Source organism: Oncorhynchus kisutch, linkage group LG9, assembly GCF_002021735.2.
Source record: "Oncorhynchus kisutch isolate 150728-3 linkage group LG9, Okis_V2, whole genome shotgun sequence".
Taxonomy (NCBI): Eukaryota; Metazoa; Chordata; class Actinopteri; order Salmoniformes; family Salmonidae; genus Oncorhynchus; species Oncorhynchus kisutch.
The window spans coordinates 4,401,172-4,424,122 of NC_034182.2; the positions used below are offsets into that span (position 1 = coordinate 4,401,172).

At 50.4% G+C, this 22,951-nt stretch overlaps 2 protein-coding genes across 17 annotated transcripts in view; both read left to right on the forward strand.

Annotated features, from left to right (window-relative positions):
- The window catches only part of LOC109864517 (inactive histone-lysine N-methyltransferase 2E), a 29,867-nt gene extending 12,878 nt beyond the window's left edge, over positions 1-16,989 (forward strand). For 3 of the 16 annotated variants that reach the window (XM_031831565.1, XM_031831564.1, XM_031831566.1), the window contains exons 3-22: positions 2,681-2,795; positions 4,063-4,292; positions 4,514-4,668; positions 5,390-5,598; positions 5,831-6,070; positions 6,231-6,361; positions 6,665-6,782; positions 6,958-7,067; positions 7,228-7,495; positions 8,945-9,049; positions 10,576-10,647; positions 11,161-11,334; positions 11,497-11,832; positions 11,953-12,273; positions 12,491-12,659; positions 12,772-13,001; positions 13,090-13,692; positions 13,797-14,145; positions 14,239-14,315; positions 14,730-16,989. In XM_031831565.1, coding sequence (XP_031687425.1) covers positions 2,681-2,795; positions 4,063-4,292; positions 4,514-4,668; positions 5,390-5,598; positions 5,831-6,070; positions 6,231-6,361; positions 6,665-6,782; positions 6,958-7,067; positions 7,228-7,495; positions 8,945-9,049; positions 10,576-10,647; positions 11,161-11,334; positions 11,497-11,832; positions 11,953-12,273; positions 12,491-12,659; positions 12,772-13,001; positions 13,090-13,692; positions 13,797-14,145; positions 14,239-14,315; positions 14,730-15,770 — 5,053 coding nt within the window. In that variant the 3' untranslated portion in view covers positions 15,771-16,989. Of the gene's footprint in view, positions 1-960; positions 1,081-2,680; positions 2,796-4,062; positions 4,293-4,513; positions 4,669-5,389; positions 5,599-5,830; positions 6,071-6,230; positions 6,362-6,664; positions 6,783-6,957; positions 7,068-7,227; positions 7,496-8,944; positions 9,050-10,575; positions 10,648-11,160; positions 11,335-11,496; positions 11,833-11,952; positions 12,274-12,490; positions 12,660-12,771; positions 13,002-13,089; positions 13,693-13,796; positions 14,146-14,238; positions 14,316-14,711 lie in introns of those variants that run through there. The other 13 variants (XM_031831579.1, XM_031831580.1, XM_031831568.1 and 10 more) reach the window with 13 other exon arrangements.
- A 3,606-nt stretch (positions 16,990-20,595) lies between these two features.
- Positions 20,596-22,484, forward strand: LOC109896367 (E3 ubiquitin-protein ligase TRIM47-like). Its single transcript, XM_031831583.1, has one exon. It carries the CDS (start codon positions 21,255-21,257, stop codon positions 21,909-21,911), a length of 657 nt encoding a protein of 218 aa, XP_031687443.1. The 5' UTR covers positions 20,596-21,254; the 3' UTR covers positions 21,912-22,484.
- Positions 22,485-22,951: the final 467 nt, after the last annotated feature.

Below are 22,951 nucleotides of genomic sequence, written 5' to 3' on the forward strand. Positions count from 1 at the left end.
GTTGTGACGAGCAGGGGGATGCGCTGTGGCTGCAGACTGTGTGTGTCGTGACTTGCTGTGCGCGTCTGCCGTGTGTTATTCTAGCTACCCAGCGACACACGGGGCACAGTTTGCGTGCACTCGCTGACGGCTACAGTGCGTCGCCATGGCAGTGAGTGGAAACACTTTGGTGTGAAGGCGTTGGCTCTGGCTGTGCAGAAGTGCACTATCTCTCTGTGTGTGTGATCTCTTGCTCCATATTAAGCTCTCTCTTGAGCTGTGAGCTATGATTAGCACATGCCTAGCTGTCTGTTTAATTGAAACCTCCGTTCCATCTATGTTGTCTCTCTCTGCTCTCTGAGTCTCCCGGTGTCTCACATCTCATAGCTTCCCCCTAGACGTGTGTGTGATTTTTGTGTGTGTTTGATTGACTATAGCATCATCTACTCTGGCTCTGTGTCTCTGTGCCTTCGTCCCCGACTTCCTATGAGACAGATATGATTGATGCAGTCAGTCTCAGTCCCTTTGGCCACTCACACTGAGACCAAACATGGCCCCTCACCATCCGTTAAACAAACTCGCTCATCACATGTCTGTTCTCTTCTCCTTTTTCCATCATCCTCTCACCAGAGGAACTATCCCATGAAAACACAAGAAATACCATTTTAATGACTCATCACTGATTTCATTTTAATACATGAATGAGAATGTTCTCTCACCACTGAATGATGCATGCTGCATGCCTGCTGCATCCCTGATTATGAAGTATAGATTTGACTCTAGTAAATCATTCACACTGTTTTCAGTGGCCTACTTTAAAGTTTCTTTGGATTTGGGTTGGGATACTTCTCTGCCCTGGGAAGAGTAGTGATCTCTCTCTCTCTCTCTGTGTGTGTGTGTGTTTCAGCAAGTTATGTACACACAACTTCCCTGGGGCCCGCCCCTAGACCTTTTTACATGCACGTATGTTTTCAGTTTGACACAAAGCTCCTGGTGCTTGAGCGCCAATACCATATTTAAGGAAGTGCTGCACAGCGAGCATTGAGAGGTCATGGTGTGCAGCACGCGGGGAGACTAGGGGTGAAAGACTGACTCCGCCAGGTACTGTAGTGCTGCTTTACCCTAAGAGGGACGGGGTGTCTAGAGAGAAGGAGAGGGAGGGTTGGAGCATTGGAGAGGTGTGTTTGTACTTTAACATGCTGACACGTGGCACGTCCATTCGTTTGAGTAGCCTAGTTTTGCTACCCTACTGTGCTGCTACTGGCTTGTCATGTATTCCAGTTACTGTCTGGAAGTGTTTCTGCGGGGCAGTGTGTGTGGTTTCACATATTCTCTTTATTATTCAGGGTTTGTGTGTCAACTGTTCCTTGTACTCGATGTCCAAATATGCTACATAGCCTGTTTGAGCCATAGAGCCATAGCATCCCCTCAGGGATTCTACTACACCATCAGACCACACATATATGTTATAACATGGTACCTGTGAAGCTGTCCAGTTTGTTTAGTGGGCTTTTCTCTTGTACTCTGCATTGTTAGCCAAACTTTTTGGCAGGGCAGTTGGCCTCATGTCAAGGTTTCATTTTGCTTCTGAAATGTGTGTGAATGTGCAAAGCCAGCCTCAGATACACCTGGGGGCATCTCTCCTCTCCCTCTCTTTGACCTTGTAGCAGTTGTCTGGACTATCCTGCATGAGAAGGGGAGGATTTGACCAACAGGTTGTCTGTGTGTAGGAGTTGCTGTATTAGTTGTTGGAACTTCAGCTAGCCTTCTGATTTGTCATGACATCAGCTTGGAGTCTCAACTGCCTAGGCTGTCACTGGTCTTTCTTTTCTTCTCTCCTGACAGTGTCACTCCTCCCATCACACCTTCCCTCCTGCATATCCTCTCTTGTCCATTTGCCAATCCCACTTCCCTTGTTTTTGAACCCCTCTCCCCTCCTTCAATGCCAGTTAGAAGTAGCCTATTTAACCATACTCCCATGTTCAACAGGCTTTCTCTGTGCCACTGCAATGTCATAGAATAAAAGTGGATTTACCGGTTTGATAAAGAGCTCACGGAAGTGAATGCCTGTTATTGTTTCTGCGTGTGTCAATGTTGTGTGTTAGCCTCCAGTAGTGTGTGTCCTCCAGAAATGAGGCTCAGGTTTAAATATTGTGGAGAGATTAGGCCCCTCATTTAGTCATTATCCCTGCAATTAGCTCTGTCCAGTTAGCAAAGGTGATATGAAGAGGGCAGGGGACACACATGCCACTTTCACTCTGTCACAACCACTGTCAGCTCCCCTAAAGCCCTCCCAAATAAACACTCCTCATTAAGACAGTGGAAGAGGAGAATCAATGAAGCACAACAGTACACTCACTGCTTATGAGGAGGTTCTCTCTGCTCTTTCTCCTATTCTACCCCTTTTCTCACTCTACTTGTCGTTTAACGCTACTCATCTCCCTCCTGTTTCTCTCCCTCCTGTCTAGCTTTCATTTTTTTCCCGGCTCTCTGCTTTCTCTCTTACTGTTGTAAATGGAATCCCCCTTACTGTTTCTGCACCTCTTCTATTTACAACACACTGATCTCTCTTCTCTCTTACTGTTGTAAATGGAATCCCCCTTACTGTTTCTGCACCTCTTCTATTTACAACACACTGATCTCTCTTCTCTGTTACGTTGTGAATGGGATCCCCCTCCTAACTGTTTCTCTCTCTGTCCAGCAGACCTGAATCAGTAGAGGCCAGCCCTGTGGTGGTGGAGAAGTCCAGCTACCCGCACCAGATCTACAGCATTAGCTCTCACCACTCCCACAGTTACATTGGGCTGCCCTACGCCGTGAGTACACTCCACTTCAACGCTAAACTGCAGTACACCACTATAATGCACTGTAATACAGGACAATGACACTACCGTGCACTGTAATACAGGACACTAACACTACCGTGCACTGTAATACAGGACACTGATGCTACCGTGCACTGTCATACAGGACACTGACGCTACCGTGCACTGTCATACAGGACACTGACGCTACCGTGCACTGTCATACAGGACACTGACGCTACCGTGCACTAATACAGGACACTGACGCTACCGTGCACTAATACAGGACACTGACGCTACCGTGCACTGTAATACAGGACACTGACGCTACCGTGCACTGTAATACAGGACACTGACGCTACCGTGCACTGTAATACAGGACACTGACGCTACCGTGCACTGTAATACAGGACACTGACACTACCGTGCACTGCAATACAGGACACTGACACTACCGTGCACTGCAATACAGGACACTGACACTACCGTGCACTGCAATACAGGACACTGACACTACCGTGCACCGCAATACAGGACACTGACACTACCGTGCACCGCAATACAGGACACTGACACTACCGTGCACTGCAATACAGGACACTGACACTACCGTGCACTGTAATACAGGACACTGACACTACCGTGCACTGCAATACAGGACACTATAATACAGTACACTATAATACGGTACAATACCGTACACTATAATACAATACCAAATCAAATCAAATTTTATTTGTCACATACACATGGTTACCATACACTATAATACGGTACACTTCCGTACACTATAATAAAGGACACTGACACTACCGTACACTAATACAGGACACGGCCACTATAATGCAGTTCTCTGACACTACCGTACACTATAGTACAGTTCACTATAATACAGGACACTACCGTACAGCATAATACAGTATACGGACACTACCGTTCACTAGAATACTCCTCATACAGGCTAGTTCACTCACCTGGGGGAGGAGACTGTGGATATGGGTTAGGGTCAATCACAATGCCTTCTTAGCTTAGTGAATAACGAAAAGGAAATTCCAATTCAAGACAATTGAACAATTCATATGAAAAATAAGTGGCCGTTTGCACTTATTAGAATTATAATTTCAATGTTTGACATTCTATTGTTGTATGTGTCAACCTGAAGAAGTCACAGTGATGCCGAAAGTTGGTGATTTACTGGGAGTTTATATATAGTGTGCGACTCTTTTATTTTTGTGGCTTGTTTGTGTCACCTTCAACACCTTTATCTCCTCCTCCCCAGGACCACAACTATGGGGCGCGCCCCCCGCCCACTCCCCCGGCCTCCCCTCCCCCCTCCATGCTGATCCAGCCAGGCGAGGGGCTGTTTGTGCCGGGGGGCCTGCAGGACGAGGCTTCCAGGGGCACCACACTCAGCACCTCGGAGGACGGCAGCTACGGGGCCGACATCACCCGCTGCATCTGTGGCTTCACCCACGACGACGGCTACATGATCTGCTGCGACAAGTGCAGGTAGGAACTGGGATAGACCCTCTCCTTTATCAGGTCACAGTGACTTAGACCAGAGTCCATACTGTCCTAGCAGTGATTTATGAACATTCTAGCCTTCAAACAGTGTCCATGTCTCATCTCAACTTTTCTTTGGGATTAGTGAACCCTCTCTAGATCCCCTGTTGCATTGTGAATGGCTGCTGTTACTGACTCTCTGCCCTCTCCTCTCTCTTCTCTCTCAGTGTGTGGCAGCACATAGACTGTATGGGGATCGACAGGCAGCACATTCCTGAGACGTATCTGTGTGAGCGCTGCCAGCCGCGCATCCTGGACAGAGACCGGGCCATCGTGCTGCAGACCCGCAAGAGGGAGAACATGTCCGGTGAGTGGAGAGATGGTGAGATATATACCTACCTTTTCCAGTCCCTCCCAGTGCGCTCCAGTAAACAGCTCTCAGATCAGATGGCAGTGTAATAAAGGCTGTGTAAGTCAGGCTGCTCTGCTCACTACTGCAGCCTCTTCCCCTTGTGGGCCTGGAGAGATCCAGGCCACAAATCAAATCATATTTTATTTGTCATGTGCCGAATACAACAGGTGTCGACCTTAATGTGAAATGCTTACTTACAAGCACTTAACCAACAATACAGTTCAAGAAAGAGTCAAGAAAATATTTACTAAATAAATGTAATAAAAGTAACACAAAATAACAATAACGAGGCTATATAAAGGGGGTGCCGTGTCAATGTGCAGGGGTACAGGTTAGTCAAGGTAATTTGTACATGTTTTTTGCCCTAGCACTACACAGCTAATTCAAATAATCAAAGCTTGATGCTGAGTTGGTTATTTGAATCAGCTGTGTAGTGCTGAGCAAGAACTCAAATGTGCACCCAGGGGGTCCCAGGACCACATCTCTGATTCAGCTGAATGCTGACACCTGCTGGGCACATCGAGTAATACAACAATGCAGACATTTAGAATGGCAGATTGCTATGGAAAATCTTGTTTTTACCTTTGAGAAATGATTTGTCTAAATAGGTTAGAACCAGGAAAACTTTGCTTTGGTTGGACCCTCTGTACAAGATGCACAAATAAACCTTTATTACCAATGCTTTATTAAGGCATACCGGTATGTATCTCTGCAGACGGGGACACCAGTGCCACAGAGAGTGGGGACGAGGTGCCGCTGGAGTTGTACACGGCCTTCCAGCACACGCCCACCAGCATCACACTCACCACCGGCCGCCTGGCGGGCAACAAGCAGGCCGACAAGAAACGCAAGAGGAGCGGAGACAAGGAGCCTGTCGCCACCTCGGCCCGAGCCAAGAAGGTCTGTGTTCAAACTTCCATTCAATCCTATTGACACTCAATAGTTTCTTATCTTGACCCCAACTGTACCTCTGAGTTTTACATGTATTTGGAGCAACTCACCCCAAAATGAGTTGGCATGTTTATTTGAACAGAAATCTGTCGATTTGTTATGCACTATGTAACGTCGCTTAAACGGCTGGTAAACCTTGTTGTTTTATGCTGTCTGCTTACCGGAGTCTGTTGTCTAACAGGCGTTCCGTGAGGGCTCCAGGAAGTCCTCCAGAGTGAAGGGTGGCGCTCCAGAAATGGAGCCCGGGGAGCACCCGTCTCTGTGGGAGAACAAGATGAAGGCTTGGATGGAGGCCTACGAGGATGCCGGCAGCAACCAGTACAGCGAGGACGTCCAGATCCTGCTCCGCGTCAAGGAGGCCGGCGACGGCAAGACCCTGGCCTACAACACACACACAGCCACCTTCAAACCGCCCGTGGAGGTAGCTGGAACCGACACAGTGACCTACAAACATGTGTCCTCAAAGTGCCTGAGCAGGCAGCATACACACAGTTTGTATACACACATTGCCTCTGCAAATATCAGTGTCAGCCAGCCAGCCAGCCTTTGTCCTCATGTTCTGTTGTCTCTCCCCTCTTCAGAGCCAGGTTCAGAAGAACAAGAAGATCCTGAAGGCAGTGAGGGATTTGGCTCCAGACTCCCTCATCATAGAGTACAGGGGCAAGTTCATGCTGCGACAGCAGTTTGAGGCCAACGGATGCTTCTTCAAGAGGTGAGGACCCATCTGGTGGAAACCTGAGCTCAATTAGAAACCTCAGCTCAAATTTAAAAGTGGAATTCTACTCCTTTCCATAGTTGTTTGTCTGAGGCATTTGAGAGGTAGAGGGAGAGATTGATAGGAGGGGTGTGTTTGTTGTGGTCCTTCCTTGGCAGTGAAGTCCCTCACCTTCTTTCTCAGCTCTTGTTGAGCTCCTGGCTGTCTTCCCCTGGTCACCATATGGACATCCCCAATGTTACTAAGTGTCTGCCCAGCACTGCATTTCATTAATCTTTTTCTGTCTTTCTTCCCCCCCAGGCCGTACCCCTTTGTGTTGTTCTACTCAAAGTTTGACGGGCTGGAGATGTGCGTGGACGCCCGCAGCTTTGGCAATGAGGCCCGCTTCATCCGACGCTCCTGCACCCCCAACTCTGAGGTGAGTGGCCAATCGTAGACCACGATACAAAACCTACGGCTCTAAACCCTGACCACACCTCCCAGAGCCACTAACTTCAACTTAATGTAACCTCATGAGTTTCAATGGGTGCCTCTCTCTCTCCCTCCCCTTTTCTCCACCTCTCTCTTCTCTCTCGGTCTCGTGTCTCTCACAGGTGCGTCATGTATTAGAGGATGGTATGCTCCATTTGTACATTTACTCTTTGAGGTCCATCAGCAAAGGCACCGAGATCACCATAGGCTTCGACTATGACTATGGCTGCTGGTAAGCAGGGTGGAATTGATCACCTAGTACCACACATACATATATATATATATATATATATATATATATATATATATATTAGTTAGACCGATTTTACCTTTTTTTCTTATCCCCCGCTTCTTCCCCCCCCTCTCTTTCTCTCTCTCTCCCCTCTCTGTAGTAAATACAAGGTGGACTGTGCATGTGTGAGGGGGAACCCAGAGTGCCCGGTGCTGAAGTACAACCTGGAGCCCACAGAGAACCTGGAGGCCAGCAGCCGCCGGCGGGGCCGCAAGGACAAGGAGCCCATGATGCAGCGAGGGGACCACCTGGACCTGAGCCAGAATCAGAACATGACCCTGGACTGTGACGGCAGGACCAAGGGCCTGGGGGCCGACGGCAAGCAGAGGAAGCTATCGCCCCTCCGCCTCTCCATTTCCAACAACCAGGTAAGATTTCCCTGGCAGCACAACTCACCTCAATCCATGTCTCCATCACACACTCTCCCCCCCTGGTCCCCATCACTCTCTCTGTTCAAGATTGCCCCATAGGAGCCTATAAGTTGGCTTTCCTCTTGAAGACCTTTGTGTTATCATATTTAGCTTGTTTTCCATTTAGTTAGCGTCCAATGTCCATGCGTGTAGCCATTTTTAAATGTTTCTGTTATTTGCTGCATTTCTGTTTTATTTGTGTTATCCATTCGTAGACTACTTGTATTCCTCTATCATCCATCTTGGTTCTCCCTGGCCCAAAGCCCACTCCTGTACCCAACCATCTCTCTCACCATGCCGTGTATCGCTGCTCAGAGCTGTCTGGCATCTAGGCATCTAGCCCTCTAGTGGCAGATGAGACATGCTATCACGCTGTGTCCTCTCTGCTGCAGGAGCTCCTGAACGCACCACTAGGCATCCCTGTACTCAGTGTTATACACAGAGAGAAAGCCCTCTGTCTCTGGGGTGGTCCCCAACCTTGTGTTCAGTAGATACCAAACGGAAGAAAACGCTCAGTGAAACAGAGGTACAATCTGAACCTGTCCAGTAAGAAATGTCTGTTTTCCTATTCCATTGCAAACATTTTGTTGCATTGTCTAATAACCCCGACCCAGGCCATAGGTCTTATCGGCAAGCCTGTTGCTTCTGTGGTAGGGACTGGTAGTTCCCACGACGAGTGATTTAAAAAAAATCTGATGTATGGTCTACAACAGGCCTGGGAAACTCCAGTCCTCGGGGGACTGATTGGTGTCACACTTTCCCCAGCTAACACACCTGACTCCAATAATCACCCAATCATGAGCTTCAGTTTAGAATGGAATTAGTTTAAATCAGGTGTGTTTGCTAGGGATTGGGTAAAGAGTGTGACTCCAATCAGGCCCCAGAGGACTGGAGTTGCCCAGGCCTGGTCTAGAATGAGGAATGGTGAAGAGGGTCTGACGTCAGAGATGAAGTGCGAGGCATCTCTATCGGAACAACAAGCACAAACCATGAAATTAACACGCTGAATTTGGAAGCTGTCCACATCTGTCATTGTGCGCTAACAGACCTTTGTGTGACCACAAGAGCCACAACTTGACATATGACAGGGTAGTTGTTGGGAGTGGGCTCAAAACAATGTACCACAAGGTACTACAGAAGTGAACCTGGTCTTTCGTTCTTCTTTGAAACGGGGTACGATTGCGTTTTGCTATTATTCTGACTGCCTAGGACCGAATACAAGCTCTGAGCAAGTTTGTACACAGACAAACCCACCACGTCCCCAGTCAGTGCCCCCAACTGTCACTCTCCCCCCAGACTACCCCCCCCCCCACACCTACCACTTCACTACTCTAGACCCTCTAGTCTGTAGCCAGACTGCCTGTGGTTGGTCAGTGCCATGATAAAGCACCTCTCCCCCTCTAACAGGATCCTACAGAGTTAGAGGGTGTAGAAGACCAACCTGATAACTCCGTTAGCAGTGAAGTAGAGATGGAGTCAGAGGAGACCATTGCAGAGAGAAAGAGGAAGATGGTAAGTTCTGTGAGCCAGGGCTGCAGCGCGCCCTGCTGTATGCAGCCCATAACCCCCCCCCTCTCACCCATAGGAAAAAGCTCATCCTTGCTGGTATGGGTCACTGTTTGTGTGGTGGTGGTTCCCCCCTCCACACCTCCCTGCTTCTGCTGCTGTCTCTGCCTCATTCTGTTGCTGTGTAGCCTAGCCCGCGGCCCCCCCTGCTCTCTGTCGCTCACTCACTTCCTCTCGCAGAGCCCTCAAACACTGAGGCTCTGTGTTTTGGTCATCATTATACATGGGTTATTTTCCTCATTTATTTAAGAGTTAATTTGCTAAACGATCACACACTGCACCATTCCGGGCCCTCCAGAGCCACAGGCCCCCCTACCCCTCCTCCCCTCTCATTAGCTGAGTAAACAAGAGCCCCAGCCTCATCACATGTAAGTACTGGAACTCTCCCTGTGTGTCTGAGTATGACCCTCACGTACAAAATTGGCCAACTGTTTTGAAATGGCCAATTACCCTCTCCCCTGCTAAAGAGCTCTGTGACCCAGAGAGATGGGCTCACACACACGCTGGCATGTGCTCCCTCTTTCATATATATAGACACACACACTCTGGAAATTACCCTGCCGTCAGCTCCCTTTCACACGACTAGGCCCAAGGTGTAAAGCGCTGACTCATCGTTCTGGCCAATGGAGAGAGAAGGTGGGGGGCTTTTCTGTTGCCCGGGCCTTATTGACTTTTGGACATCCAATAGCCTGCCTCCCTCCAAGGGAAGATGCAAGCTGGTCCAGGAGGAGTAACCTCCCAAAACTATGGAAGAAAGAGCTTCTGGATTCACTGTCGTCCTCTGACGTAACTGTCGACCTCTGGTCTGGTGTATTTATGGTGTTCAACCCCAACCAGTCATCCAAAACAATGCCCTGTCTGCATGGGCTCTTAACGCTGGGGGATGTCTGTGTGTGTTAGGCATGGTATGTCTCCCACACTCATGTTAAAGATCCGGTTTGGTGCCAGGGATACAGACACGGCATGGAACACACAGTTAATATGTTGGTTGCACTAAGGTTTGGTTTTGGGTGTTGCAGGTGGTATGTAGTTGCTTGTCATCAACCTTGGTGAAAGTTGGTGATTGGGTTGGTTGCTATTGTCTTCGTTTTCTTTCCTTGTGTCGTGGGTTCAGTATGTGGTTTATGACACTGTGGTGAACAAGTGGCTGAGTTCCAGTGGTGGTGGGTTGTGTTGCTACTGGATATGCTGGTGTAAGCAGACAAGGTGAAGAAGCCCTGACTGGACACACGTCTACAGGCATAAGGCAGCAATTCTCCCTATCTGCCCCCCTCTTCTCTCCCCTCTTTCATAACCTTGTAGTGCCCAGGTCACCTCCACACCCCCACCTGTCTGAGGATCCCTGAGGGTCGGCGACACACTGAAGCCCCTAGAGTGGGGAACCGTGGTGGTGTGTGTATGTTCTGTGTGTTATTGGGGGGGACCGGGCCTCTTGTCTTCTAAACCAGGCTGTCTCTCTGTAAACCATTCAGGCCAGCCCAGCGGAGGAGTCCCATCTGCAAGGCGTGGGGGCCTCCAGCTGTCTGGGACTGAGTAAACCGGAGGTAAACCTGACCCACCAACCCCAAACATACCCCCCCTGCCTGCCTGCCTGCCCCTCCACCTCATAGGGGACCCCACTGACTGACAAACATACTAACCCCCCCACCACCTCCATCTTCTCTCCACTGACCGGCCCTGTGGCAGACCCCAGTGTGTCTCTGCTACTGGGGGTGGCCAAACTAGTCTGGTGGAGGCAGCCGTGGTGTTCTATACACCCTGAATGGTTTGGTAAGGGTTAATGTTACGTTCCCACTTCCAGTTAGTTTGGTCTCACATCAACAGGGTGTTTACTTGTTCTATCTCCATTGGTTTTTCCTCCACTGGAAGAGGAAGTGGTGGTCCTTTTTCTGTCATTCTGCGCCGCCGCTGTTTTTTCTCTGCCAGCTAGCCAGCCAGACTGCCTCTTGCCTGTCCTGTGTTGCGATAACGTGTCCCTCCCCCTCTAGGCCCAGTGGGTTCAGGAGACTAGGCCACGTGGACTAACGCTTACTGCTCTGTCCTCCTCTCCTCTACAGACCCGTGAAGAGAGGAAGATGGAGGCCATCCTGCAGGCCTTTGCCCGCATGGAGAAGAGGGAGAAGAGGCGGGAGCAGGCCCTGGAGAAGATCGGCACCAAGTCAGAGGGGGGCATCAAGGAGGAGCCCCCTGCCACCCCCGAGGCCGACATACAGTCTCCTGGTATCATGACTGTAAGTGATAGTTGCCTCAACAAGTTCTTTATGCCTGCACTCACCAGGTCGTTAGTATTAAAAGTGGATGTTGTCAATAATCTGAAGGGTTAACTATAAAGGTGACTATAAACCCATCCAAAACTATGCTACTGTACTCTTTCCTAAACCTGTCTCTCCCAGCCCCTGCTAGAGGTGAAGGAGGAGCCGGGTCTCAACAAGCCCACGCCGGCCAAGCTGCGAGGCAGCAAGCAGAGGAAGAGCTTCTCGCGGAGCCGCACCCACATTGGGCAGCAGCGGCGGCGAGCGCGAACCATCAGCACCTGCTCTGACATACCTCCCGGCTCGCCTGGGGAACTCCTGGACCCCCTGGCCAATGACGGCCCAGACGTAGAGGCCTCCAGGGACCCCGAGCCAGAGGCCCTCTCCTCCCATGCCCCCGACACCAGCCCCCCTTACAGTGGCTCCCCGGCCCCTGACAGAAACCGCTCCGGGCAGAAGTACCCCAAAACTAAAAAGGTATCCTAGCCACTGCTCAGTGCTCACCCCTAAACACGACTAGTCACTATTCTATTTAGACTAATAGGAATGTTCTATTCCTTCTAGTGAAATGTGACTCAATACTATAGTCAAATGCAGTGTGCTTCTCTCTCTGTCTCTCTACAGCACTTAGTGAGTGAGTGGTGCGTCGACAAGCAGGAGCGGTCATTGCGGACCCCAGAGCCGATCCCGGAGAGGCCCCTGAGGATCAGCAGCGACCTGGAGGTGCTGGCCACCCAGCTCAACGCCCTGCCCGGCATGGGCCCCGGCCCGCACGTCTATAGCACGCCCAAACACTACGTCCGCTTCTCCTCGCCCTTCCTGGCCAACCGCAGCCCCACCACCCCTGGGGTGCCCACCGGACGCCGGCGTTCCCGCGAGCTGCCCGACACGCCGCCCACCTCAGGCTCCTGCAAGAAGGTATGTTGTTCACCACCTCACAGGGGAATGGAGAGAGTGTTAGCTGTCAGGTATAGCTGCAGGATAGAAAGGCAGACTGACAGTGTTACCAGCAGAGGGACAGTATTATTGTCAGTAACAGAGACTTAGGTTTTCTCTGTCTTGGAGATTAGTGAACGTGATTTGTATTTGTGGTTGACATGTCTAAGTCCTCTCCCTCCCTGTCTTCTCCCCACAGCGCTGGCTGAAGCAGGCTCTAGAGGAGGAGACCACCACCCCTCCACCCAGCAGCGGCCGGCCCACCCTGGTCATGCCTAGCGAGGGCCCTCTCAGCCCTCCTATCAACGGGGACTCTGACAGCCCACTCCCCTACAATGGAAGCTACACCTTGCCAGGTGAGGACTCTGGTGAGGACTCAGGAATGTGTTTCTCATCACTTAGAAGGAACATAAGTCATGTATGCAAGTGTCTGTTTTTTGCATGTGAGTAACCCTTCCTCTCTGTGCATGTGTCATACAGAGTTGCCCACTCCTCTGAAGAAGCGACGTCTGTGTCCACTGGATGCCTGCATGTCAGAGAGCTCCACCCCCTACGGCTCTCCCTGCGCCACGCCAACCCGGGCCGACCTATCAGAGACGCCGGGTACACCCCTGCTGCTGGCCACGCCACCCCGCGTCACCCGTATGGAGGAGCCGAGCCCCGAGGCTCTACCAAGCACTCCTACACACACACTCAGTGCCCCGCAGGAAGTAAGACACACACTCTCACCTACAAACACACACACACTCATAGAGGGAAGTGAACGATGTGTTAATATCTCTGTTCCTGTGTCCACAGAGCGAGTCTTCCCTGGACAGCTCACCAGAGGGCAGTCGCAGACCCAGCCCCCAAGAAGCTGAGCGGCCACCTTCGCTGCTCTCCTCCCCCTGTGTAGCGGTCAGGGCTCCCAGTCTGGAGGTGTTGCCCCCCCACGAGGCCAAGATCAGCGCCCCCCTGAGCCCCCAGCCCCCCACCGCCGAGTCCCAGGACTGTGGGGGAGAGGAGGGGCCAGAGACCGGGGCTGAGGGTAGCAGCGAGGCCCCCCCCACAGACCCAGCCTCTTCCTCCCTCCTCTCCCCCTGGATGAAGAGTCCAGAGAGAGTGGGTCTGTCAGGGCCAGGGGGTCTGTCCTTCTCCCCCATCAACTCTAACCTGAGGGACCTTACCCCCTCACACACCCTGGAGCCCATCTTGGCCTTCAGGCCTGAGGCGGTGGCTGTGGCTGGTGTTGTGACAGTGACTGTACCAGTACCCTTGGCAGCAGGACCCTTCACAGAGGCTGCAGGGTCTCTCTTCTACCCCTGCCCTGAGGAGGGGGGAACGCTGGCCTTCTCTCGTTCACTAAGTGGAGACAGCACCGGAGAGGGAGGGTCAGGACAGAATCCCCCACAGAAGAAAAAGGTGAGTTGCTATATTCTCTATTCAGCCTGCCCATTCAAGCTGTGTTACGGTTCCTGGACTGATGAAGGTATGTCTGTTTTGTGTGATGTCATGTGTTTTTCCAGGTGTCTTTGCTGGAGTACAGGAAACGTCAGCGTGAGGCGCAGCGCAGCGGCTCCAAAATGGAATGCGGCTCGCCTGTCTCTACAACACCTACCCTGGTGGAGATGTTCCCTCTGCCCATGGAGACCACCCAAGAGCCTCCACCCCTGGCTCCTGCTCCGGCCCAAGCTCCAGTGGCCCCCACCCCGCCTGAGTCAAATACCCCCCAGCCCAGTGAGGACACAGAGCCCCCTGTCGAGGGGGAGAGAGAGGGGGGAGAGGGACAGTGGACCTCGTCCACCTCGGTGGAGCAGGCAAGAGAGCGTGGCTACCACAGAGCCCTGTCGCTTAGTGACCACAGCAAGGACAAAGGTACACACACACACACACACACACACACACACCACTTGGACATAACTTCTTTACTGATGATAGTTTAATTGTAATAATGTGTGCTTGTTTCAGATGGAGAGACCGAGGGCAGTGAGGCCCCGGTCAGAGATTGTTCATCTCCTAGCCTGCAGAGGACCCCAACCCACACGGTAAGAAACATTCTGCTTTCTGGATCAAACAGTAGTGTGAAGTACATGCTGCTGCCAAACACAGCCATCACACAGCCTATAGTGTAGGTCAGGGGTCGGCAACCGGTGCCCCGGCCCATGAGCCAAAACCGTCAAAGTTTTGATTTTAGTTTTCGGTCTGTAAAATTCAGGAAATCTGTTCCCAAGTATTCCCACAAAGAATAAGACATGATGGTGTCTCAATGTAATCAAGGTATGACATGATTTGTTATTTTCAAATACAATCTCTTTTTGTAGTCAGTTTGCAGTGTGCCCCCCGACCATTCGTTCCAACAAAGATCCTCCCGCGGCTGAATGTAGTTGCCTACCCCTGATGTAGGCTGTTATTGTTCATGACTTACCCGTTCCCTCGCTCAGTCTCTCTCTCCTCCCTAGCCGTGTTCTTCTGGCCCCAGCAGCCCGTCCCAGCCTGGCAGTCGCCCAGTGAAGGAGGAGGAGAGTGACAGCCGGCCTCGGACCCCTTCCCAGGCCGCCCCACAGCAGCCCAGCAAGCCTGCCGTACCCAAGACAGCCCCCCTGACCCCCACCAAGCTACACCCTGCTGCCCCCTCACTCCTCCACTCCCCCAACCCCCAGGCTCAGGGCTCCCCTTACCGCAGCCAGAGGGCCTTCCTCTTTGCTCCTCCTCAGTCCCAGCCACAGGCTCAACCAGGGCTGCCCCTCTTCTCCCAGTACAGCCCACAGTCCGCTCCACCTCCTCCACCAGCACCTCCAGCCTCAGCGGTCTACTTCCCCAGCCAGTCAGCCTCCACCGTGGGATCCTTCCCTGGGTTCAAGCCTTCCGTGATGTCCCCATTCACCCCTGGAGCCCAGCCCCTCCTGCAGACTCTTCCTCCCCACACCCTGCACTACCAGAGCTCTACCACTCCCCCTCCTCCTCCCCCTCCCCCACCACAACACCCTGGGCCCGGCCCGGCCCTGCTACACGTTAACCTGCAGCCTCCTCCTGTCCAGCAGCACCAGCTCCTCCTGACCACAGCCCCCCAGTCCTCCCTCCCTCCTCCTCCGCCACCTCCCCCACAGGGCCAGACCCACCAGCTGCAGCAGCCCAGTGCCAGCACCCTCCTGTCACTCAACCAGGGCCTGCCTCTTCCTCCACCCCCACCCCCTCCTCCTGCCTCCTCCACCGGTGTCCCCATGCAAGTGCAGGCCCCTCACCACTTTCAGAACTTGGGGGGCTTTCCAACCCCGCTGATGCACACCGGCGGTACCGCTAACCCCTCGGTGCCCCCCTCCACCTACCCCCCGCCCCACCAGCAGACTGGACTGCCCCCCCCTCCTCCCCCTCCCCAGCAGCAGACTCAGCCGGCCCAGGCCGTGCCCACCGCCACTCCGATGCCCAGCGGAACACGTGGGGCCCCTGCGTCCCCCGCCCCCTTTCACAACGCTGGGTACCTGGGCACGGGGTGGCACTGACCGCCTCCATGCAGGCCTCCCCCTTGGCCCTGCCAGCCCCTGTGAACTCACTCTGAGAGGAGCTTGACGACAGACCGACAGACCGCGGAACACAACAAGCAACAAAAGCTGTCAATATTTTCTATGTACCTGAACACATGGCCAATGGAAAAACAGGAGAACGTGGGATAAAGGGGTGCTTTTTAAAGGACAAACTGAAAACAAGGACCGTGAAACAATCTTATTAAGAGACTTTGTGTTTGAAATGAAGATGGACGATTCCCCCGGTGCTCATCCCACTCTTTCTCTCTCCGACGTCCCTCCCTCCGTTTTCTTTTGAATTTCCCTCCTGTGGCGGAGAGAGTGCCTGACCGTCTGACCGTCTCTGTCTGTTTTGGACTTCTATTGTAAGGTCCTGCACTTTCTGTATCAATGTACATTCCAGCCTCCACCCCCCTTCGTCAGTTAGTCCGCCTTTCACTTCTACTTCTCTTTGTCTATTGTCTGCTCTTCTACACTGTTTATTTGTTTTATCTAGTGGCTCATTATAGCAAACAGAAAGCTTTTTGTAAAGATAAAAAAATACAGAATTATTATTTTTATTCCACTGTTTAACAAATATCTGTGCACCGCTGCAGTGATTCAGAAAATGCTGTTCTGGGAGCCCGCTTCACTGCCCCAGGAGACTGCACTCGTGTGTGTGTGTGTGTGTGTGTGTGTGTGTGTGTGTGAGGAGGTGTATGGACTGTATGTGTGTGTCTGTCTGTCCTGTGTGGGAGAAAGGGAAGTGATGGTGTGAAACGAGTGCAGTAGTCCTCTGTGGTAGCCAGAGTGAGGTCTCACCCGTAGGTAGGACGTTAGCGGTTTATTTTTGAATATCAATGGTTATTTGTAGAAATTGTAATTTAATGTATAGGTGGTTACTCCAGCTTTCTCCGGAAACAGGTTGTATATATTCGCTTCTTTTCTTTCCTATGCTTGTACAATTGGCTCCCATCCCATTTTGGAATATGGTTGTAAATACGAGCGCTCTTCTTGGCAAAGATTAATGTTTCTGTGACCGTAGCACTTTTTTTATTTAGTTTTTCCTCTCTGGACTATTCAGTGTAGTCTTTTTTTATTATTTGTGTGTGTGTGTGAGTGTATGTTTGTGCAGAGGAGAGAGACTCAAACACTGCACTGGTTGGCTATTTTCATGGTTCATTATAATAAATCACTGTAATGACAGTTTTATACCACTGGTGGTGTTGTCTGTATGTTCTGTCTGTCTGGGAGAAGGAAGGCTGATATGTTGGCATCACTTTCAAACGGTTTGACGGATGCCTCCTACCTGATGTGGTCCTTGTTATCCGGGACCCTTGGGACGTCCCTACTCCATAGAAGTTACCGTTGAAAATGGTAAAGGAAAGGGTTAGGTAAGGACTATGGTTATGTTTAGGGTAGGGATGTCCCAAGGAACCCCGGATAGCACTAACCTACCTGACAGGCCACCAGCAAGCTGCCTGTCGCCTCCAAATAAAACTCCTGTGAAAAGTCGTGGTTGGATGCTGTCAGACAACTTCACCATATCATGGAACCATAGAGACCCGAACCATCTTCAGCATGTCCCCTGAGAATTCCTTTAGAGTGGATTACCTTTCAGGTGTAAGGAATGTGTACCATCATGCCAGCAACAGATATGCCCATTAATGAATATTTCTTTAGTGGTTGCCTGTTATCTTATCACAACAGATTGTAGACAGTTCCATCAGGAGAAAAACATTAACTGCATCTAATGAGCGCCTGCCTCTCGTGCATGTTGGTTAGTGGTAGTTTATCACTGGTAAGCAGATGTTGCGACAACCCTCTTTGATCTGTTGTGCTGTGTGCATATCAATGTGGACACTCCGGTCATGATGAACATCAATGATTAAGCAGGCTCTTCATGGTTACAAGTGCTCTCCTGTCCCCGTTATGCATGACTAACCAGCACAAATGAGCTTCACAACAACCCACCACTCCTGGTTTTAGAGTGTCTCTCCCATGTTCACAAGTGGAGAGATTCCACAGTTCAGGGACATGTGGTCGAGAGAAACGTGTTTCAAATCCAAGTTTATTTGTCACGTGCGCCTAATACAACAGGTGTAGACCTTACAGTGAAAGGCTTTACTTACAGGCTCTAACCAACAGTACCAAAAAAGGTATTTGGTGAACAATAGGTAAGTAAAGATGTAAAAACAGCAGTGAAAAATAAAAGTAGCGAGGCTACATACAGGCACCGGTTAGTCAGGCTGATTGAGGTAGTATGTGCATGTAGATATGGTTAAAGTGACTATGCATATATGATAAACAGAGAGTAGCAGTAGCGTAAAAGGGGTTGGAGAGTGGTGGGTAGCGGGACACAATGCAGATAGCCCGTTTAGCCAATGTTGGTCGGCCCAATTGAGGTAGTATGTACATTAATGTATAGTTAGTGACTGCATATATGATAAACAGAATAGCAGCAGTGTAAAAGAGGGGATGGGAGGGGGCACACCGGTACCGCTTGCCATGCGGTAGTAGAGAGAGCAGTCTATGACTGGGGTGGCTGGGGTCTTTGACAATTTTTAGGGCCTTCCTCTGACACCACCTGGTGTAGAGGTCCTGGATGGCACTCAGCACTCAGCTTAGTGATGTACTGGGCCCTACCCTCTGTAGTGCCTTGCGGTCGGAGGCCGGGCAATTGCTGTACCAGGCAGTGATGCAACCAGGATGCTCTCGATGTTGCAGCTGTATAACCTTTTGAGGATCTCAGGACCCATGCCAAATCTTTTTGGTTTCCTGAGGGGGAATAGGCTTGGTCGTGCCCTCTTCACGACTGTCTTGGTGTGTTTGGGCCATTCTAGTTTGTTGGAACTAGAAGCTCTCAACCTGCTCCACTACAGCCCCGTCGATGAGAATGGGGGTGTGTTCGGTCCTCCTTTTCCTGTAGTCCATAATCGTCTCCTTATTCTTGGTTACATTGAGGGATAGGCTGTTATTCTGGCACCACCCGGCCAGGTCTCTGACCTCCTCCCTATAGGCTGTCTTGTCGTTGTCGGTGATCAGGCCTACCACTGTTGTCGTCTGCAAACTTAATGATGGTGTTGGAGTCGTGCCTGGCCATGCAGTCGTGGGTAAACGGAGTACAGGAGGGGACTGAGCATGCACCCCGGAGGGGCTCCAGTATTGAGGATCAGCGTGGCAGATGTGTTGCTACCTACCCTCACCACCTGGGGGTGGCCTGTCAGGAAGTCCAGGATCCAGTTGGAGGGAGGTGTTTAGTCCCAGGATCCTTAGCTTAGTGATGAGCTTTGAGGGTACTATGGTGTTGAACGCTGAGCTGTAGTCAATGAATAACATTCTCACATAAGTGTTCCTTTTGTCCAGGTGGGAAAGGGCAGTGTGGAGTGCAATAGAGATTGCATCATCTGTGGATCTGTTTGGGCGGTATGCAAATTGGAGTGGGTCTAGGGTTTCTGGGATAATGGTGTTGTGAGCCATTACCAGCCTTTCAAAGCACTTAATGGTTACGGACGTGAGTGCTACGGGTCTGTAGTCATTTAGGCAGGTTGCCTTCGTGTTCTTGGGCACAGTGACTATGGTGGTCTGCTTGAAACATGTTGGTATTACAGACTCAATCAGGGACATGTTGAAAATGTCAGTGAAAGACACCTGCCAGTTGGTCAGCACATGCCCGGAGCACATGTCCTGGTAATCCGTCTGGCCCCGCAGCCTTGTGAATGTTGACCTGTTTAAAGGTCTTACTCACGTCAGCAACAGAGAGCGTGATCACACAGTTGTCCGGAACAGCTGATGCTCTCATGCATGCCTCAGTGTTGCTTGCCTCGAAGCGAGCATATAAGTAATTTAGCTCATCTGGTAGGCTCGTGTCACTGGGCAGCTTGCGGCTGTGCTTCCCTCTGTAGCCTGTAATAGTTTGCAAGCCCTGCCACATAAGACGAGTGTCAGAGCCGGTGTAGTACGACTCAATCTTAGCCCTGTATTGACGCTTTGCCTGTTTGATGGTTCGTCGCAGGGCATAGCAGGATTTCTTATAAGCTTCCGAGTTAGAGTCCCTCACCTTGAAAGCGGCAGCTCTACCCTTTAGCTCAGTGTGAATGTTGCCTGTAATCCATGGCTTCTGGTTGGGGTATGTATGTACAGTCACTATGGGGACAAGATCCTCAATGCACTTATTGATAAAGCCAGTGACTGATGTGGTGTACTCCTCAATGCCATCGGAGGAATCCCGGAACATGTTCCAGTCTGTGATAGCAAAACAATCTTGTAGTTTAGCATCTGCTTCACCTGACCACTTTTTTATAGACCGAGTCACTGGTGCTTCCTGCTTTAATTTTAGCTTGTAAGCAGGAATCAGGAGGATATATCTGTTGTCAGATTTACCAAATGGAGGGAGAGCTTTGTACGTGTCTCTGTGTGTGGAGTACAGGTGCTCTAGAAAATTTTTTCCCCCTTGCACTTTTAACATGCTGATGGAAATTGTTTAAGTATCCCTGCATTAAAGTCTTCGGCTACTAGGAGCGCCACCTCTGGGTGAGCGGATTCCTGTTTGCTTATTTCCTTATACAGCTGACTGAGTGCGGTCTTAGTGCCAGCATCTGTCTGTGGTGGTAAATAAACAGCCATGAAAAGTATAGCTGAGAACTCTCTAGGCAAATAGTGTGGTCTGCATTTTATCACAAGATACTCTACTTCAGGCGAGCAAAATCTAGAGACTTCCTTATATTTCGTGCAGCAGCTGCTGTTTACAAATATGCACAGACCACCCCTCTCGTTTTACCGGAGTGTGCTGTTCCATCTTGACGAGAAGTCTGTGTTCAATGCCTGGCTCAGTTCGTTTTGCATGGCCCGGTTCCCCGTTTGAGTGGAGATTGCATATTTTAGAATATTCCATTGGTCCTTAAGTGAATTCTCCACCCACACGGGGGAACTGGGCCATGCAAAACGAAATGGTCCAATCAGAATAGGGCTATAGGTGTTGGGCAAGTGAGTGCTCTTGGGTTGTGTATAGTTAATTATTCCAGGAAGAGAAGTGCATTGCAGTGTTGCGTGGGGAGGAGGAACATTTTCAATGTCATTTCTCTGAAGTGAAACTAAAGCCTGCAGTATGTTGTGTATGAGACCCAACTCCCCAGCTCTTCAGAAAACTGTTAAATAGTGAAATTCAGTCTTTGGACCTCTTAACACCTAACAGAAAGTAGAACCAAAATCTTATCCACAAACACATGCAGGTGAGTAGAGAGATTAACATGGACATTTGAAGATCAGCTCTACGGTGTTTGTTTATTTATTCTCCTTTTTTCTTTGCTACAGTAGGCCAACGTTAACTCTTTGTCCTTTGGTTATATAACTATTTTCTAAGTTTCTTGGTAACACCTTGTATCAAGATTGAATAGTCTTCCCATAAGGCAATGCTGGAAAACTGTCAAGAGCAGACTGATTGCAGGAAATGCTTTATGGTTTTACCTTGGTCTCCGTCTAGATATGGCGTCCTCCAGCAGTGTCCTTGCTGAAGAGCAGTTCCTGTGCTCCATCTGTCTGGATGTGTTCACTGAGCTGGTCTCTATTCAATGTGGACACAACTTCTGCATGGCCTGTATCAGGAAGTATTGGGATGGCAATGACATGTGCCAGTGTCCCATGTGTAAAAAAACATTTTATAAGAGACCAGATCTGTTCATCAATACATTCATTTCTGAGATGGCTGCTCAGTTCAGGAAATCAGTTCAAGTGAAAGCCACCAGCAGCTCAGACCAACTCCCTGCCAAAACTGGAGAAGTCTCCTGTGACATCTGCACTGGGATGAAGCTCAAGGCGCTGAAGTCCTGCCTGGTGTGTCAGACCTCGTACTGTGAGACTCACCTGGAGCCTCATCAGAGAGTCCCAGCCTTAAAGAGACACAAGCTGATCAAACCTGTGGAGAACCTGGAAGACAGGATGTGTAAGAAGCACGACAGACTCCTGGAGCTGTTCTGCAGAACTGACCAGACATGTGTGTATCAGTTCTGCACTGAGGCAAAACACAAGACTCACAACACAGTCCCTCTAGAGGAAGAGTATGGAGAGAAGATGGCTGAACTGGGGAAGATAATGGCAGTAGTACAGCAAATGTTGCATACAAGATCTAGAAAGGTTCATTAGGCTCATTAGGCTCATTAAAGAGCTGGAGCAGGAAATCACTGAGCTACAGAGGAGAAGCACTAAGCTGGAGCAGCTCTCACACACTGAGGACCACCTCCACCTCCTACAGAGCTTCCCATCTCTTTGCACCCTTCCACCCACCAAGGGCTGGTCTAAGATCAGTGATCTGTATGTGGGGACTGGGAGGAGAGTTGTGTCCCAACTGGAGGAGACACTGAATAAAGAGATGGATAAAGTCAAATTGAAGAGGGCGCAGCGCTATGCAGTGGATGTGACTCTGGACCCTGATACGGCAAACCCCTATATCATCCTGTCGACAAATGGGAAAGAAGTGAGATCAACAGAAACAACAAGATCTCCTTGACAACCCAAAGAGGTTTACCACCTGTCCCTGTGTCCTTGGAAATAAAGGCATCTCCTCAGGAAGATCTTACTATGAGGTGACTGTTAAGGGAAAGACTAAGTGGGATTTAGGAGTGGCCAGAGAGTCCATCAACAGGAAGGGAAATACCATCTTCCCTGTCCCTGCTGAAGAAAAGCAGGCCCAAACCATGATGCTGCCACCACCATGTTTGACAGTGGGGATGGTGTGTTCAGGGTGATGAGCTGTGTTGCTTTGGCAAAAATATGGCAAAAGGTCGCAAAGTTCAAGGGGGCCGAATACGTTCGCAAGGCACTGTAGGTGGGGTTTGGACTAGCCAGTATAATAAGGTAGGTGGGGTTTGGACTAGCCGGTATAATAAGGTAGGTGGGGTTTGGACTAGCCGGTATAATAAGGTAGGTGGGGTTTGGACTAGCCGGTATAATAAGGTAGGTGGGGTTTGGACTAGCCGGTATAATAAGGTAGGTGGGGTTTGGACTAGCCGGTATAATAAGGCTAGGCACATTTACAACATAATGAGAGTGGATTTATAAAGCACTACACTCACCAGCTGGAAAGTCATATATGCCAATTAGGAGGATGATTAGGTGGCCAGGTTGGGAATTTAACCCCCTACTCTTACAATAAGTGCCATGGGATTTTTAATGACCACAGAGCG

Excerpts from the sequence above, each read along its gene's own strand:
- LOC109896367 (XM_031831583.1), top strand. The coding sequence starts at position 21,255 with ATGGCGTCCTCCAGCAGTGTCCTTGCTGAAGAGCAGTTCCTGTGCTCC.